The following is a 17237-nucleotide window of genomic DNA, read 5'->3' on the forward strand; positions in this document are numbered from 1 at the left end:
CTCAACCCACCACAGTCTGGCTTCCGCCTCCACTGTACTGTTGAGGTTGGGCTGGCAGAAACTGCGCCCTAAACGTGTCCCATCCTTTCCACTCCCAGTGCTGCTATTTAGGTTCAGACTTCACTTCTCACCCAGCTTATTGTAACAGCCTCATTTCTTTCCTTATCTCCAAAATGTATCCCATTCCAGTTCCTCTTCATAATGAAACCAAGGTGATGTTTAAAAATTAGAAACTTGAGGCTGGCCCAGTGGCGTACTGGTTAAGTTCATGCACTCCAGCAGCCCAGAGTTCTCTGGTTTGGATCCTGGGCACGGACCTACACACTGCTCATCAAGCCACACTGTGGCAGTGTCCTACATACAAAATAGAGGAAGATTGGCACAGATGTTAGCTCAGGGCCGATCTTCCTCACCAAAAAAATAATAATAATAATAATAGTAATTATAAGCTTGATTGTGTCCCAGTCTGGTTAAAAAACCTCCAGTGGTTCCCTTTATCTCCAGGATCGAGTCCATATTCCTTAGCTCAGCTGGGGATGTCCTGCCTCACCACTGCTTCTCCAGCCTCAGCCTCCAAGTCCCCAGCACTCTGTGCTGTAGTGTAACAAGAACTCGGCACAGTTTCTGAAGGCATTTTTTTAATATGTCATCCGTTCCCCTTTTTGGGAGTATTGCTCTCCACCTTCTCCCCCTTCTAACCTTTTCCTTCCACTGTAAAATTTCTTGTCTTTGACGGGTCAAATGTTACTTCTTCAAGGAAGCCCTTCCCAACCTTCCTGCAATTGATGCTTCTTCCTCCATGTTCACAGGCCATAATTTTTTATATCTCTCTCTCCCGATTTCTCCATCCCCAGGCCTTAGAACATAGTAGGTGCCTAATAAATGTTTACTGAAAGAAACAAGAGGTCTTGAAGAATAAATAGGAGATCTGCAGAGACCAAAGGGCGGGAAGCGCGTTCAGCACAGTTGGCGGCCCTGAGAGCTGGGCCCGACCCTCAGGGCGGTGCTCCAGGCAGTGCTGTGTCCTGCAGGGAGTTTTGGAGTTTCACCTTTTTCCTTCCTCATTTCACAGTTGGAGTCCACACTGAGAGAGAAGTCTCAGCAGCTTGAGAGCCTTCAGGAAATGAAAGTCACTTTGGAAGACGAGTTAAAGAAAGAGAGTGCTGCTAAGGTGATATTTTTGTTGGTAATTTAATAAAAAAGCAATGCTAAGAATGTAGGATCACATTGCTGCTTTGAATAGTGCCACCTTCCGAAAGGTGGCAAGACTCTGCAGAAAGCAAATGAAGCCACCTCGTTGGAGCTGGGTCAGATCTGCACACTGCCAGCCCTGGGGGCCTGTGTTGTGGGCCTCGCTGGCTTTTTAGGCATTGGGCGAAAAGGGCCGTGAACCAAACTCGGCACTGCGTGCAGCTAGAAGCGCTGCTTTCAAGGTGTCGTTCCGTTGACGGATCTGTCAGATATGCATTGAACATGTTTGCTGCCTGAATTTTGATTAGTCCAGTTAGAATAAAAGTGCACAAGGCTCATTGTAGGGGAGGTTTCCCAGAAACGGTCTCGGTGAGCTGTGGGGTCAGACCTTGAAGTGTAAAGACACTGTGTCCGTGTTACTTGATAGTCTTTTGTTTTTAGAAAGGTTCCCACGTGGTCCTGCTGAAGTGTCTCTGTAAGGAAGATGGGAGATCGCCAGGGCTGCCTGGGGCATATTCCTTGAGACCTTTCCTGGCAGATGCTTGACGGTTGTGCCTGTCAGAGGAAATCCCCAAAGTTTCTCTCCCTCTTGCCGGGATAGCTGCTGATCTCAGCAGCTGCTTTTCCATGATTAATCACTGTCACCAGGCTGCTGGGGGTGGGGGTGAGGAGTCTGTGGCATGGGGTGGAGTGTGTGCAACGCTTGAGTTCATTTTTTATTCTGGCTTTCATATTCAATTCATTAGGACTCAGTTTTCATATTCAGTTCATTTTACGAGATCTCAGTAGCTTAGGCAACTTGCACCCTTGCCCTATAGTAAAGGGAGGACGACAGGATCTGGGACTATGATGGATACCCACCTTGCCTCTAGTTGGGAAACTGCAAGTTCCTAGATGTCCTCAGTGATGCTGACTTTTGGCTCTTTGGCATTAATCCTCATTCAAACTTGTATTTTTTAGGTTACCATTGAACAGCTAATGTTTGAAGAGAAGAACAAAGCTCAGAGGTTGCAGACAGAACTAGACGTCAGTGAACAAGTGCAGAGAGATTTTGTAAAGCTTTCTCAGACCCTACAGGTGAGGCATTTGGGGAATGAAGCCCTAGACAGAGCGCCCAAGGCACTTGAGGGGGTCTTGGTACCCAGGAGCACTTGCCAGTCTCTGACTCGACCACTGACAACAGCTAGAGGGTTAGGGACTACGGCTGCCCCTGCTCCGGCCCTGCATACCTGCCTGGGCATGCAAACCAGAAACCAGGTTTGTCCTTCAGACTTGTCCCCTTTTCCCTTTTCCTCTACCTTGCTGATCCTTAAAAGTAAAGTAGGAAGTCTTCAGCACACCACGTAAGGCCTGTTGCGACATTTTGTTCATCTCTCTGCCTTACATTTGTGTGCTCTAATGTTTCTTCACTACTTGTGGTTCCTTCTGCAGCACGGCATTCCCCGTGCTGAGCACCCTTGTCCTTTCTTTCAAGGCCCCGCTTAGCTTTTCCCTCTCCGTGGAACCCTCTCTAGGTCCCCAAGCTGGGCTACGCCTAAAGGTCCACCCGCCATGCTGCCTTGGCACTTGATGAATGCCTACAGTGACATTTAGCTAAAACTCTCTATAAACTTGTTTTTTTCCCTTCCCCAACTGAACTGTGGGTTCTCAGGGGTCAGGTCTCCTTCATCTCCATAACTCCAGACCTTACACTGGTCTGTTGCACGGCAGCTTTGGAGAACTGTTTTTTGAATTTAGTTGATCTTGCTGCCTCCTTTGTTTGAAGTGACTCTTCTCTGGTGAGTTAATCTGTTCCAAGGCAGCGAAATCAAAGTAAACTCAGGAAAATCTAGGCAGGAGCCGCCTGCACTGATTTCACTGTATTGTGTCTCCAGGTGCAGTTAGAGCGGATCCGGCAAGCAGACTCCTTGGAGCGAATCCGCGCAATTCTGAACGATACCAAACTGACAGACATTAACCAGCTCCCTGAGACATGACACCCTCGTAGCAGGACTCTGGCCTGCACTTCGGGTTTTTAACTCATCTTTAGAGCAACATTAATTATTATTTAACTCTTAACTGAAGAAGTCACAAAAAAAAGAAGACTGGAGAAATGCTTACTTCTAGTGGGAGAAGACTGCAGCACAGGAACAGCAAACAGCTGGGGTCATTTGCAGCACAAAGACCTTGCAACTGGGAACACTAACCGACTCCATACTGATTCCATCGGGTGTGGGATCAGATTTGGGGATGGAGAAAGTGCTGTTTCCTTGCCTGCTTTATCCAGCATTTCCCTACCCTAAAACACCATCCCAATAGTGTTTGGAATTACATTTTCTGTTCATAGATACTGGAAGAGAGAGTTTTCTTTTCCTCTTGTCTAGAGTTCATCAGTAACAGTATTCAGCTAGCAGACAGTTATAGTATGCTGTATGAATATTTTATATTAAAATATGAAGTTTGAGAGCAGGCCATTGGCTAGTGACTGTATTTCCTAGCTCAGTGCTCTTTTTTTTACATTTTATCTTGTGTTGGAGGACCTTAAATGCTACTGAAACTTGCCTGGGACTGAGACGGTGGCAAACAAAACCAGTTCAGGAACTAAATTAATTGTGAGAATTTGGAAACTGGCTGGGGCTGTATGTGGTAGAAACTGAGGTTAAAGGAAAAGCACAAGAAACTGTTTGGAAGCACTTTTTCTGCTACCTGGATGAGTTTCATGGGCCCACAGGTACCAGGATAAAGCTGAACTGGCACCATCTACCCTTTTGACAACTGTTTTAGTTTAGTTATTGGATCAGTGGAAAAAATAATATTAATGAAACAAGCTATGTCTGGCAACATCTAGTATAAATTTATACATCTGCTACTTACTTTCAACTCAAATCAGTGGGCCTGAGTACTGTTTGTTTCAAGTGTCAAACATAAAAATGGTGATAACTAGGTTTGACAGATACCTATTTTGTAGTTTTCTTTTCTAATTTAGACCTGGAGTGTGATAATGCTTATGGTGAAGTTGGGGAAAATCCAGTTAGTATGTTCGTCAGTTTGGGAATCTGCTTTGTCGTTTCTGTGAGGTTAGATTCCTTTCCTACGTGGAGAAAGCTTCCGTGAACAAGTTGTCTTTGCCGTAGCTTTAGGAAGCGCTGCAGAAAGCACAAAGGATGGATTCGTGGTCGCCCTTTACCTACCGCAGCGTTGTTAGCCAGTGGAAGGCTACTCTGTTCATCACACAGACGGTGCCAAAGTCAAACTGTTTTCAAATAATTGTTGTGATTGGTGTTGCAGAACGGCAGGGTACTTAAAGGAACCTTGTGGTAATCAAGTGGATTAAGTAGATTGGCTCATGTAAAGCCGCCATCAATTTACAGTTTAAAGTAAATTGTCTTTGTTATAAGTGAAGTGATTATGGACTAGCCCTAAAGATCTTTACTTCTGTCCTCCATAGGACAAGATAAAGACTACACATCTCATTTCTTGGGTTATTGTTGTAGTTTTGCATTCGTGATTATGAATTTAAAAGTAAATACTAATTATGGAAATAGTGTTATCTGGGCTTGCCATGCATGAAACATTGTTTTAATGGTTTAAAGTCCCTTTGTATAAAGTGCTACTTGGTTTAGATAAAGGAAACATCCTCATTGACTCACAGGGAATTTTATCAATTCCAAAATGCAATCAGTTTAAATTATGTGTGTTAAGACTGGTCCCTTGGATAAGCTCCAAGCTAATTTGTCTCAGATTATTAAAATTGGCATCATAAATCAGGATGGGTAATTCCTAATTTTTCTGAACTACAAGTCCAGGGAACTGCTCCGCTGGGACTGGGCACTTTGCAGGTGTTTTTCTCCATAAGCTGGTCCTGGGCCAGTGGGATCATGATTAGGAACTGTTAGCGGTCTCTACGGCGGCAGTTGCAAACTGTTGGACCCCACTTTGTTGAGAAAAATGCCTAGAAAAACCCAGGCTGAGACTCTAGGTTTTGTTAATGTGTTTCTGGTATGAAACGATTATGACACTCGCCTGGTAGGAACCTTCTTTAAACTGGGTTTTCTTATGGGGAAACTGATTTAGAAGGGAGGATTTAGCCCGTCTAACAGAAGATCATTGGCTTTCACGAGTGTTCCTGTGCTTGTATTCAGTCTGTACACACGTTCTCACGCATGTCTAACTGATTGACCTCTGACCTGTAACCTACCTTACCATGTGGCTTTTAACTGGCAGTCACTCAGCCATTTCTAGGCAAGGATGGTATTACCTTTCAGAACTCCTATTAGCGGGTATAAAAAGATTACCTAAAGCTAACTGAGGACAGAACCAGGTACTGCATACCAAGTTATTTGTTTCTTTCTCCCTTTGAGGTCCTGCACATGCTCCTCATACCCATTGAGTAACGCGCATCAGGACACAAGAGCACAGCCAAAGTCAGCTCTGAAAGGTAATCCTGCCTGTCAAGGAAGTGAGCCAGCAGTGGCCTTGCTTGTGGATCCTGAGCGCGGCTCGGAGCAGATTTCAGGTGTAACCGTTTGTTAACTGTACTGAAGGCGTGTCCTTAAGAAGAAAATGTTCAAATTAAAAAAGCTGCTGCCTAGTATACTGTGTGGCCTTTTCCTTTGAAGCCTAGGGTTCTGTCCCTCTTCAGAGTCATATTTCTGGCACCAAAGGCAGCTCTTGCTCTTGTTCAGATATGGAGAACACTCAGTAGGGTGCATGCAGACCTGGCAGTGTGCCGCTGAAGGTCTCAGGCCTTTTTTCTTCATCCCAGGCCCTTGCTGAATACAGGCACAGACTTGAGCTTGTATATATAAACACATTCCGATTTTTAAATAAAAGTATTTATTCAATAACTATAAAACAAGTAAAATATAAAAAATGATGAACAGCCACACCAAAGTTCATCCAAAATGGTCCTTTATAAATTAGATAATGCTGCCTGTTAGTTTTACACTATGAGTTTAAGCCTTCACTTGTGTTAACTTCAGGCGTGGATCCTCTGCTGGCGGGGTCAGAAGTTTACATGGTTGCGGATATCGTTAATTTGCTTCACCATTTCTCTTATGTGTTCACCCCTGTAAAATCATAAAGTCGCTCACTTTGGGGAATAAAACAAATGAATAAGTCATTAATCTTCTTAAGAATTATCTTAGAAGTGCTTTGCTAAAGTTACAGCTTAAGGTGTCAGACGGATAGTAATGGTGTTTACTATTTATTTAAGGTTAGTGGCGGCAAACCGTGGTGCACCTGCTCGAAATACTTATGAACATATTCACTGGGGAATACCTTGCCCACACAACAGAGTCAGATTACAGAAAGGCATCATTTGTGATCCTCCCACTATATTCACCTCGTAAGTCCCTATCATAGGGTTCCCGTCGCAGTAATTGACATACAAATGCCAAGTAGCTGTATCTGGGCAGAGAAGGGGATTGTGGCATATTTTCAAGGAAAAACTACCTCACACTAATGGCTGACGGGTAGTGATACTCACTCCTCCCTCAGGATGGACTGAATGCACTTCCGCTGGTAGGCACTGAGAGCAATGGTGGGTTTGTGAGGACTCAGTACTTTTTCCATCTTGCGCTGTTGATAGTCTTTTTTCATAGTAACCTTAAATACCAAACAACATAGACATTTTGGCTATGGTTTGCTACACATATTCATGGTATCTATTTTAGTTTCTCTGTACATTTTATAAAATTATTTTCTGTAGAACACTTAAGAAAAGCAGTACCAAATTGAGCCCCCTTGCATCCACTCCTACCTGTTTGATGGCATTGCCCAGATGTCGAAGTTGATCGGGTATCAGCTGTAACTCTCTCTTCATGTCTCTCTCACTGTCAGAGAGAACTGGGAGCCGGGAGTGGAAACTGTGAAGCACCTTTTTCATCCTTTAGAAAAGGTAAACACCCCTCAGCTTAAGAGCTCTGGGGCTGAGGAGAAACAGCCATAACTGAAGCTCCTCATTTGCGAATCTGGTGTCTGAAGGAGGCCCCACGGGACAGGTTAGGGGACAGCATCCCCGCGCTGTCTTCCCTCACGTCCCTCAGAGGAGAGGCAGGGGCATCAGTTCAGTTCTGGAGACATGGCAGCACTTGCTCTAGGCCCATTTCCTTAGTAACGCTTAATGCCTGAGTAGGGAACTGAGTGTTACACAGCTCACTGACCTGTTCATGATATCTTCTTGCTTTTCCTTGGCTTCCTCATATTTGTCAGCTAAGCGCTCAGCCATTTCCCGTAGACTTTTCCTAATGCCATAAAAACACAAGAGACTCTTGGGGTCCGCCTCGACGGTAAGCCAGCCAGTGCACTTCAGCTTCTTAGGGTGAGACACACCCTGAGAGCTCAGTCTCACTCAACTATTGGTTTTTTCCCTCCCTAGTTTTGGTACTTACCTCTCCTCTCGACAATAATTGAGATCTTCTAGTTGTTTCTTTTTTTGGTCACATAATAATTTGACCCTTCAAGAGCAAAAAGAAATGAAATTTAATCAGAAGCCAGGTCTGGGCCATTGCAGAGTGTCAGCTACCAGCCAGGGACTGATGGTATGTGCACAAAGGCCGTCCCACCTCCGCTGGATCTCCTCCTTTGCTAGGTCCTGTTTAAGGATGTACTGTTCTCGGAACACCTGGGTGGCTCTGCTGATAAGCTGAAGACATTCTTCAGGAGGAGGGGCCATATCTTTTTCAGATGATCTTTAAAAAAAACATTTCTACCATTACTTTCCTTAGCCGAGTAAAACAAGTGACAATAGACTCAAGTCATGGCTGCTTTTTTCCCTTCTTTTTACACTTCCTGTTTATCATTCTCAAGGACTATCTACATCTATCTCTCCCCTCCTCCTATTCACGACCTGGTTAAATATGCCCTAAGGTTATTCCAACTCCAAGACAGTAAAATGTCTATGAAGTTGAACAGCTGAGGACAGAAAGGATGAACAGTAATTATGAAAATAGAGAAGGGAACCAGTTCTTAAAACCTATATGCCCCAAATCCCATACTTCAAAAATGCTGGATTTGCAACACTACGTTGCAAAATGCTTCTAATATGCTTTTCAAAGGAGTCCGGGGTTTCCGCCAGAATACGGAGGGGAGACTCCGCCACTTCAACATCCTCTCGGGTACAGAGCAGAGGAGGAGATGCTGGATGGACGGTGCTTCTGCAAGAGAAATGAATAACGCCCACCATGGAGTTATTTACTGTATCACAGGAGGGCATAAGCCACACTGAGGCAGAACTTTGAGGATGTAAGAAACTATAAAGTGTTACTTGTATAAAAGTACAAGAATGCATGCTTTCTGCCTTGAAGAGGTCACCTTGGGAAGCTATCCTCTTACTCTACCAATGCTGCCATTTGTCAAAGCATTTTGGACTCTGCCACTTCAGAGTCTTTTTGAATAAATTAAGGCAGCACAAAAATAAAAATTTGTCATGGACTCTATTTTAGAAAGGACTTGAGAGCCTGTTCTAAGTCAGAGTCACAAACATAAAGAAATCACTAATTTCCTAGGTAATAAATTGAGCAAAGCGAATATTCAGCCAGATAACTACTGTATATACCATGTTTGCTCCATATAACTTGATTTCTAAAAATTACATCTACTTAAATATTACACATAGTCACAATGGCAAGTGTAGAAAGCTTGAAAGATTTCAAACTTCAACAGCATGGAGACTGACTTTGAACGCAACAATTCAAATCTGGGAGTTTGTTAAACAATAACATTGCTTTATAAACAACTTGTATTTCCGGGAGTTGGCAGAAACATGATTTGAAGGTATCTAGATAACCAACATTTAAGAGTTTTTTTCCTTTGGGATTCATGCTTTTATTGTGAAGTAACCTAGTGTGACTAGGCCTTATTTTACTAAAGGTAGGATGGGTTTTTTAAAAATATGCTGAGGCCACAGGCAAAAAGGCAATTTTTTTTCAGTGAGTTTTACTACTTTTGTTTAGTCTTGCTAGAGTTTTTAGTCTCATTTAGTGTAAATAACACAAAATTGATAGTGAATTACTTTCCTTTCCAAATGGTATAACTTGTCAGTCTTTAAAGAGAATGGAAACGTCTCAGGACAGTAAGTTAACGGCAATATTTTGCCCTATGTCAGTGTCTAGAAGCACATGCCTGGAACTGACACCCAGAGCCTGGGGGAATCTAGTGTTCAACACTCAGCTCGCTCCTTAGGGACTCCTGTCCCTGCATTTATAACACTCAGAGTGACTTTCCAGGGCTGTTGAAAAAGAAAGATGGTGCTTATAGCTTAATATGAGTTCCTTAAGGGGAACGAGGATTCTGAGTTCAGCTATCTACCCCCTTTCTTCCAGAGCTTCCCTATTCTGTGATGTCCCTCTGAGGCTAGCAGAGATAGAAATGAGCAGCATGAGTGTGGACCCTGGAGTCAGAGCCTGGGGTCTGCAGCCCAGCTCGATGTACAGCTGGGACTTCAGCGCCTGCTCAGCCTCTCTAGCCCTGTTTCCTCTTCTACAAAATGGAGACAACGGTGCTGTACAGGGTTGCTCTGATTACAGGAGGCAATGCAGGTAAACAGCTTACTTCTGAGCCTGGCACATAGTTAGAGCTTGATAGTCATTAAATCTAATTCATATTAATAATGGAGTTCGTTACTTTACTATTCTTTTCTACTTTCAAGTAAAGCTCTCGATTTTCATCTGGCTGAAGGAGATGCCAGAAATCACAGCTGAAATAAATCCTTCCAGAGATGGCAGGAACAACAGAAATATCTACCCTTCCAACCCTCAAGTCAGAAGCCAAAGCATAAACCATGTATCTTCAAGCCAGTTACCAAGGGCATTTTCCCAGCATAGATTTTGCAGAATTAACAAAAGCTGTGTGGGGAATACAAAACGGGACGTACAATAAAGGCCTCAGGAGACATTCGTAGTTACTGGTGATGCAGATCATCGTGGGCCCCAGAATGTCAGGGACGATCCAGAATCCTCGAATTGGAGCTGGCTGCCTGGAAAAACACACAGCCACAATTAAATTACAAAGCAGCAGATGCAATGGATCCAAAAGCAAAGAGATGGCTGAGGTTGGTGGCCTTGCAGGCCCGAGCCAGCAGCTGCCAGGGACTGCTGTCAGTGCAGTAACCTCAAAGTTGGGGTCTTGGGAACCTGTACTACCTACAGCTCTGTTCAGTTTGAAACAAGCTGTCACTTCTCAGTCTGGAGGCCATTTGACTTATACGCCACTCAGGAACCCACAGCCTCAAGGCACTCACTGTAATCTCAGCAGTTACCTGGATGCGATGAGGTTCCTGCTTGACGTGTCTTTCTCCCCAGTGCGGCAGCCCCCGCTGCCTCTGGATGCCTCGCCCCGCGCCCAGGCCACATGCAGTACTCAGACACTGACCGAACAGGCCTTCAGAGTCTGTCTCACATCAAGAAGTCCATGCAGCCTAGCACCTGCGTCACAGGACGTAATTTACTGTGCAGGGCATGCATCTCCCTCTCAAGCTCAGTTCTCATTTCACTAAAGAAAGTGAAAATTGAGGACCTCAGACAGGAAGTGTCTTTCTTGCCAACATGCCGCTCTCCACTCCACGCGCCACCGCATCTCCATCCCCGGATTGTTGACACCATCTCCTCTCAGCTCTTCTGAGGATTGCTCCATCTCGTTTCAAAATCTCTCCATATGAACAAGCTCATAGGTCTTCCATTCGAAACCCTCTCCACCATAATTTCAATCTCAGCCTGTTCTTCCTCTCCTTCCTTTAGAACCAGCAGTTTTTAAACAGTAGCCTACAATACTATTTCTCTGTCTACATCTCTCATTCACCATTTTTGGGGTGGAGGGGGGTGCTGAGGGGGAATCTGGGAGGTTCAGAATTTTCCAGTTTCTATTTTTAGTGGGCAGTCTACATACAGAAGCGGACATGTATAGACTAACCGCCAGCCAGGTCAAGCGCTGACACTGCAGTTCCCTAAGCCCTGCCATGTGACCCTCCCTTCTCACGACCTTCCACTCTCCACAGAAGTAATCGCTATTCTGCCTTTTATGATACTCATGTCCTTGCTTTGCTTTATAGTTTTCCTATGTATTCATTCCTAAGCAATACTGTTTAATTTTACCTGTTTTTGAAATATACATGTGGGATTTTATTATCCATTTTCTCATTCCCTTTTCAGCCTGGTACAGTTTGCTCTCCTCTTCCACCCCCAGAGGCGTTTTCCCTATGGTCCTCAATGGATTCCCCTGCACTGCCAAATCTAGACTCGTGACCGCTTTCCTGTGCTTATCTGATGCTGCTGCCCACTGCCTCCTCTGAGACATCCTCCTCCTTGTGTCCTTGACAGCCTTTCCTCCGGGTACTTCTTCAGTCTCTCCTTCCTGGACCGGGCTCCTCTTCCTCCACTCACTGCTTCTATGAAAATGTTGCTCAAGACTCTTATCTCAGGTCTCCTCTACTCATTCTAGGCCCTCTCCTGGGTGACCTTCACCAGAGCCAGGGCTCCAGTCCTGACAGTTCCCACACGCAGACCGTCTTAGCCCAGACCCCTCCAAACTGCACACCTCCATGTCCACTGCCTACTGGGCACCTGCACTTCGATGTCCTATAGGAACAGAGAACTCCAAGTGCCCCCAACAACTCGCCTTCTCTCTTCCCAAATCCACTCTTTCTCCTCTGTGCCCATTTTTTCTGAAGGGTACCACACCTCAGTTATCCCAGGGAGGAACCCAGGAGTCATTGTAGACAGTCCCTTTATTCCACTCATCACATATATACTGAGTATCTCCTAGGTGCTCTGTCGGACACTGAGTACACAGACACGAGGCGACAGTGTACAGTACGAAACACACACACACGGTCTCTGCCCTCATGAAACATATATATTCTTGTAGTAGTGACAGACATTAAACAAACACAAACATCAATTGTAGTATGTGCTGCAAAGAAAAAGAATAGAACAACTCTAAGTTAGACTGGGGAATCAAGGAAACCCCCTCTGAAGAACTGACATTAAGATCAGAAAGAAAGAGAGTTAGCCAAGTGAAGGCAGCAAACCGGGGCTGCGACTAGGGAAATACCTTCCAGACAGAGGACACAGTGTGGAGTGGCCCTGAAGCAGGGGAGAACTTCTGATGAACATCTGATGAACTGACACGCTTAGGGGCGAAGTCTCATGTCTTCACGCGAGTGTAATGTACATACATGTATCAGAATTACTGAAACGAGCAAGTGTTATCTGTGGATACAAGGGAGGCAGGTCCTCACCTGCACGGCAAGGGCTTCGTACAGAGGATGTGTTCAACAAAGCATTTCTGCTCCGTAGCAAGTTCCTGCAAACTGTCCTTATCTTCTTCATCTACAAAGGAGCACATTATATAAGGTACTTGACGCTTAGACCAAAGTCTCTCAATTAAAATGCTGACAATATTAGTTACATGCAATTAAGCTCCTGTCTCAGCCCAGTGCTTCTTAAGGAGTAGGCCTTTCTGACACAGAAGTCTCCTTTCCACAGGGGTCTAGATTTCTGCCCCAAGAAGGAAAGTGCATTTTCCTTGGTCAAATTTCTTAATGCAGAAATGTTTCACTAAGGACAACAATCCCAGAAATCATTCCCTTCCAGTCTCTTCCTCACCCAATTTTATTTTTAGAACAGTTTTTTGAAATGTACTTCACAATATCACGTAACTCACCCATTTAAAGTATACAATTCAGTGGGTTTTTAGTAGATTCAAAGAACTGTACAACCATCACCACAAAAAATTTAGAATATTTTCACTTCCCCAAAAGAAACCCCCATACCAGTTAGCGACCACTCCTTAGTCTCTGCCAATTGCCGCAGATCCAGGCAACAAGCACTAACCTACCTTCTGTCTCTGTGGACTTGCCTATTCTGACCTTTTCTATAAAAGGAATCATACAACCTGTAGTTGTTTGTGACTGGCTTCTTTCACTTAGCATGTTTTCAAGATTCATCCATGTCGGATCACGTCAGTCCTTCATTTCTTTCTGTTGTTGAATAATATTCCATTGTGTGGATATCCCACAAGTTTTTTATCTAATCATCAGTTGATGGACACTGGGCTACTTGGCTGCTATGAACATTTGTTTACAAGTTTTTATGTCGACATATGTTTTCATTTCTCTTCGGTATATACTCAGGAGTGGAACTGCTCACTGGTTACTCTATGTTAATCACTTGAGGAACTGCCAGACTATTTTCCCAAAGTGGCTACACTATTTTACCGTTCCATAAGCAGTGTATGCAGGGGTCCCCATTTTTCCACATCCTTGCCAACACTTATCATCATCTTTCTTGATTTTAGCCATTTTAGTGGGGGTGAAGTGGAATCTCATTTCCATGCCTAATAATACTGAACATGTTTTCATGTGCTTATTGGCTATCTGTATATCATCAATGGAACAATGTTTATTCAAATCCTTTGTCCATTTTTTAAATTGGGCTATTTATTCTTTTATTATTGAGTTCTAAGAGTTGTTTATATATTCTAGATACAAGTCCATTATCAGATGATTTGCCAATATTTACTCCCATTCTGTGGGTTGTCTTTTCACTTTTGTGACAGTGTTTTCTTCTAGGAGTTCTAGAGTTTTACTTCTTATATTTAGGTCTCTGATCCAGTTTGAGTTCATTTTGCTGTATGATGTGAAGTAGAGGTCCAATTTCATTCTTCTGCATGTGCATGGACACCTGTCCCAGCACCATTTGCTGAAAAGACTATTCTTTCCCCTACTGAACTGTTTTGGCACCCTTGTTGAAACCAATCAACTGTAAGTGTAAAGGTATATTTCTGGACTCAATTCTATTTCGTTAACCTCTATGTATATCCTTATGCCAATATCAGACTGTCTTGCTTACCACACCTTTGTAATAAGTTTTGAAATTGGCAAGTGTGGGACCTCCAACTTTGTTCTTGTTTTTTAAGATTATTTTGGCTATTCTAGGTCACTTGCTACTTCATATGAACATTAGGATCAGTTTGTCAATTTCTGCAAAGAAGCCAGTTAGAATTATGACAGGGATTGCATTGGATCTGTACATCAGTTTGGGGAAGACTGCCATTTAACAATATTAAGTTTTCTGATCCATGTACTTGGGATGTTTTTTCATTTATTTAGGCCTCTTCTTTTTATTTCTTTCAATGTTTTGTAGTTTTAAGAGTATGTTTGGCGCTTCTTTTGTTAAATTCATTTCTGAGTATTTCATTTGTTTTGATGCTGTTATAAATAGAATTGTTTCCTTAATTTCCTTTGAGGCAGTTCATTGCTACTGTATGGAAACAGAACAGCTATTTGTCTATTGATCTCGAATCTCTGCAGCCTCTCTGCACTCATGTCTTAGTTTAAATAGTTTTTTAGTGGGTCCTCTATGATTTACTACATAAAAGATCATGTTGTCAGAGTACAGAGATAGTTTTACTTCTTTCTTTCCAATCTGATGTCTTTTACTGCATTTTATTGGTGAATTTCCCTGTCTAGAACCTCCACTACAATGCTGATTAGAACTGGCAAAAGCAGACATCCTTTTGTTCTTGATCTTAAGGGGAAAGTGTGGAAGGCAGAATTTGTAAACAGCTAAATTGGACATTTAGCTGAGGAGATTTCCAAGCAAAGGGTTTAAAGAAATGGCCTGATTTCTTCTTGCTAATTATAGTAAAATGTAAGGAAAAATATAATTGAGGGAAGAACTGTTAAACAAAAATAAAAAAAAGCTTGATGATTTGGGAAATTCCCAGCCTATCTGGATGGCAAAAGATGCTAAAATTAAGAGATTCACTGTCAGGAAAGTAAGTTTTAGAGAAAAAGCCACTGGTGTGGCTGCTCAATCTTTTGTTAAGACCTCAGAAAGATCAAAAGGTCACACAAAAGGCTCTCTGAAGAGATTAAGAATGTGACTTAGATCCTTCATCTCAGCAGAAGCCAAAAACTAGAGATGGGATTATCTAGGAAAGCTGTGTGGAGGAACCTCTTGTCTGCTAGAGTGAGTCCTCATGGTAGACACAGGAGACCCAAAACTTCTTGAGAATTTTTTTTTTAAACATTGGCACCTGAGCTAACAACTGTTGCCAATCTTTTTTTTTTCCCCCTACTTTTTCTCCCCAAATGCCCCCCGTACTTAGTTGCATATTTTAGTTGTGGGTCCTTCTAGTCGTGGCATGTAGGACGCCACCTCAGCATGGCCTGACGAGCGGTGCCATGTCCGCACACTGGATCCGAACGGGTGAAACCCTGGGCCGTCGAAGCGGAGTGCGTGAACTTAACCACTCGGCCATGGGGCTGGCCCCATTTCTTGAGAATTTTGTGCCCACAGAAACACTGCCAGCTTGGACTGAAAGGATCAGAGAAAGGATGAGAGAGGCTGTTCTACCTCCACAATTCTACAGGCAGGAAACAGACTAATAAAAACTATTCTACAAATGCTACCTTTCCTGCAAAATGGATTACTCAGAGGGCCGAGCTGCAAGCCCAGAAGATTATCACGAGGCCTTGAAACCTAGCAGAATCTGGATTTTGAAATTGCCTGGGACCTATGGTTCCTTTTTCCTTTTCTTTTTCTCCCCTTTGAACTGGAGTCTATAACTGATACCTATGCCTGTCCCACCGTTGTGTTCTGGGAGCAGATAACTTGTTTTCTAGTTTTAGAGGTCCACAGATAGAGAGGGATTTTGCCCCAGGGGAGATTATAATCAGAGTCTTACCCATATTTGATTTAGATGATTTGGACCATGAGATTGGGGACTTTTGAGCTCATGAGATTTAGATGAGATTTTATTCTTCGTGTTGCTATAGTGATGCTAAGATCAATGTATTTTGCATGTGGGTCAGATGTGAATCTTTGGGGACCACTGGGAGGAATGTAGTAGGCAGAATAATGAACTCCCCAAAGACACCTACCTGTGTTCGAATCCCCAGAACCGGTGAACATCTTTAGTTACATGGCAAAGGGAATAAAGATTGAAGATGGGATTAAAGTTGCCCATCATATGTCTCCGAGATACGGGATTATCCTGGATCATCTGGGTAGGCCCTTAAAAGTGAAAGAGGGAAGCAACAAAGAAGGCTAGAGTGATACAAGGTGAGAAGGACTCAACTCGTCCAATCACTGCTGGCTCTGATGATGGAGGAAGGGGCTATATGCAAAGGAAGGTGGCAGAAGCTGGAAAAGGCTAGGAGATGGATTCTCCCCTCGAGCCTCCAGAAGGAACACTCTCTGCCCAGTGAGGCCATTCGAGGACTTCTGCCCCACGGAACTGTAAGATAACAGATATCTGGTTTTAAGCCACTAAGTTTGTGATGATTGTTACAGCAGCAAGAGAAGCTAATACAGAAAGCACTTGGTCTTTCACCATCAAGTATGGTGTTAGCTGTGGGTTTTTCATAGGTGCCTTTTGTCAGTTTGAGGAAGTTCTTTTCTCTTACTAGTTTGTTGAGTGTTTTTAACACAAAAGGCTGTTGGATTTTCTTAAATGCTTTTTCTGTGTCTACTGAGATGATCATATGGTTTTTGTCCTTTATTCTGCCGATATGGTGTAAGACATTAATTAGTTCTGGATGTTAAATTAACCTTGCATCCCTGAGATGACTCCCACTTGGTCATGGTGTACAATCCTTTTTATATGTTGCTGGATTTGGTTTGCTAGTCTTCTGTTGAGGATATTTTGCATCTAAATTCATAAGAGATAGTTGTCCATAGTTTTCTTCGACATCTTTGTCTGGTTTTAGTATCAGGGTAATACTGACCTCACAGAGTGAGTTGGGAAGTGTTTCCTCTTCTTCTATTTCTTGGAAGAGCTTGTGAAGAATTGGTATAAATTCTTTAGATGTGAAGCCATCTTGTTCTGAGCTTTTATTTTTGGGTAGTTTTTTGATTACTGATTCAGACTCTTTACTTGTTACAGGTCTATTCAAATTTTCTATTTCTTCTTTAGTCAGTTTCAGTAGTTTGTCTTTCTAGGAATTTGTCCATTTCATCTAGATTATCTAACTGGCACATAGGTGTTCATGCTATTCTCTTATAATCTTCCATATTTCTGTGAGGTCAGTAGTAATAACCCCTCTTTCATTCTTAATTGTAGTA

At 43.2% G+C, this 17237-nt stretch overlaps 2 protein-coding genes across 4 annotated transcripts in view; one reads left to right on the plus strand and one right to left on the minus strand.

The window, feature by feature from the left end:
* RABEP1 (rabaptin, RAB GTPase binding effector protein 1) overlaps positions 1–5764 on the plus strand; it is a 103924-nt gene extending 98160 nt beyond the window's left edge. For both annotated transcript variants that reach the window (XM_046676879.1, XM_046676880.1), the window contains 3 exons: positions 1073–1171; positions 2152–2268; positions 3066–5764. In XM_046676879.1, coding sequence (XP_046532835.1) covers positions 1073–1171; positions 2152–2268; positions 3066–3167 — 318 coding nt within the window. In that variant the 3' untranslated portion in view covers positions 3168–5764. The remainder of the gene's footprint in view (positions 1–1072; positions 1172–2151; positions 2269–3065) is intronic.
* Positions 5765–5989: 225 nt separating this feature from the next.
* NUP88 (nucleoporin 88) overlaps positions 5990–17237 on the minus strand; it is a 28457-nt gene continuing 17209 nt past the window's right edge. Inside the window, exons 9-17 of one of the 2 annotated variants that reach the window (XM_046676881.1) lie at positions 12407–12497; positions 10046–10147; positions 8169–8327; positions 7737–7862; positions 7563–7628; positions 7335–7415; positions 6932–7058; positions 6659–6777; positions 5990–6239 (exon numbers count right to left, since the gene is read on the minus strand). In XM_046676881.1, the coding sequence (XP_046532837.1) occupies positions 6176–6239; positions 6659–6777; positions 6932–7058; positions 7335–7415; positions 7563–7628; positions 7737–7862; positions 8169–8327; positions 10046–10147; positions 12407–12497 (935 nt within the window). In that variant the 3' untranslated portion in view covers positions 5990–6175. The remainder of the gene's footprint in view (positions 6240–6658; positions 6778–6931; positions 7059–7334; positions 7416–7562; positions 7629–7736; positions 7863–8168; positions 8328–10045; positions 10148–12406; positions 12498–17237) is intronic. The other variant, XM_046676882.1, reaches the window with a different exon arrangement.

This window comes from Equus quagga, chromosome 11 (genome assembly GCF_021613505.1).
Source record: "Equus quagga isolate Etosha38 chromosome 11, UCLA_HA_Equagga_1.0, whole genome shotgun sequence".
Lineage (NCBI taxonomy): Eukaryota > Metazoa > Chordata > Mammalia > Perissodactyla > Equidae > Equus > Equus quagga.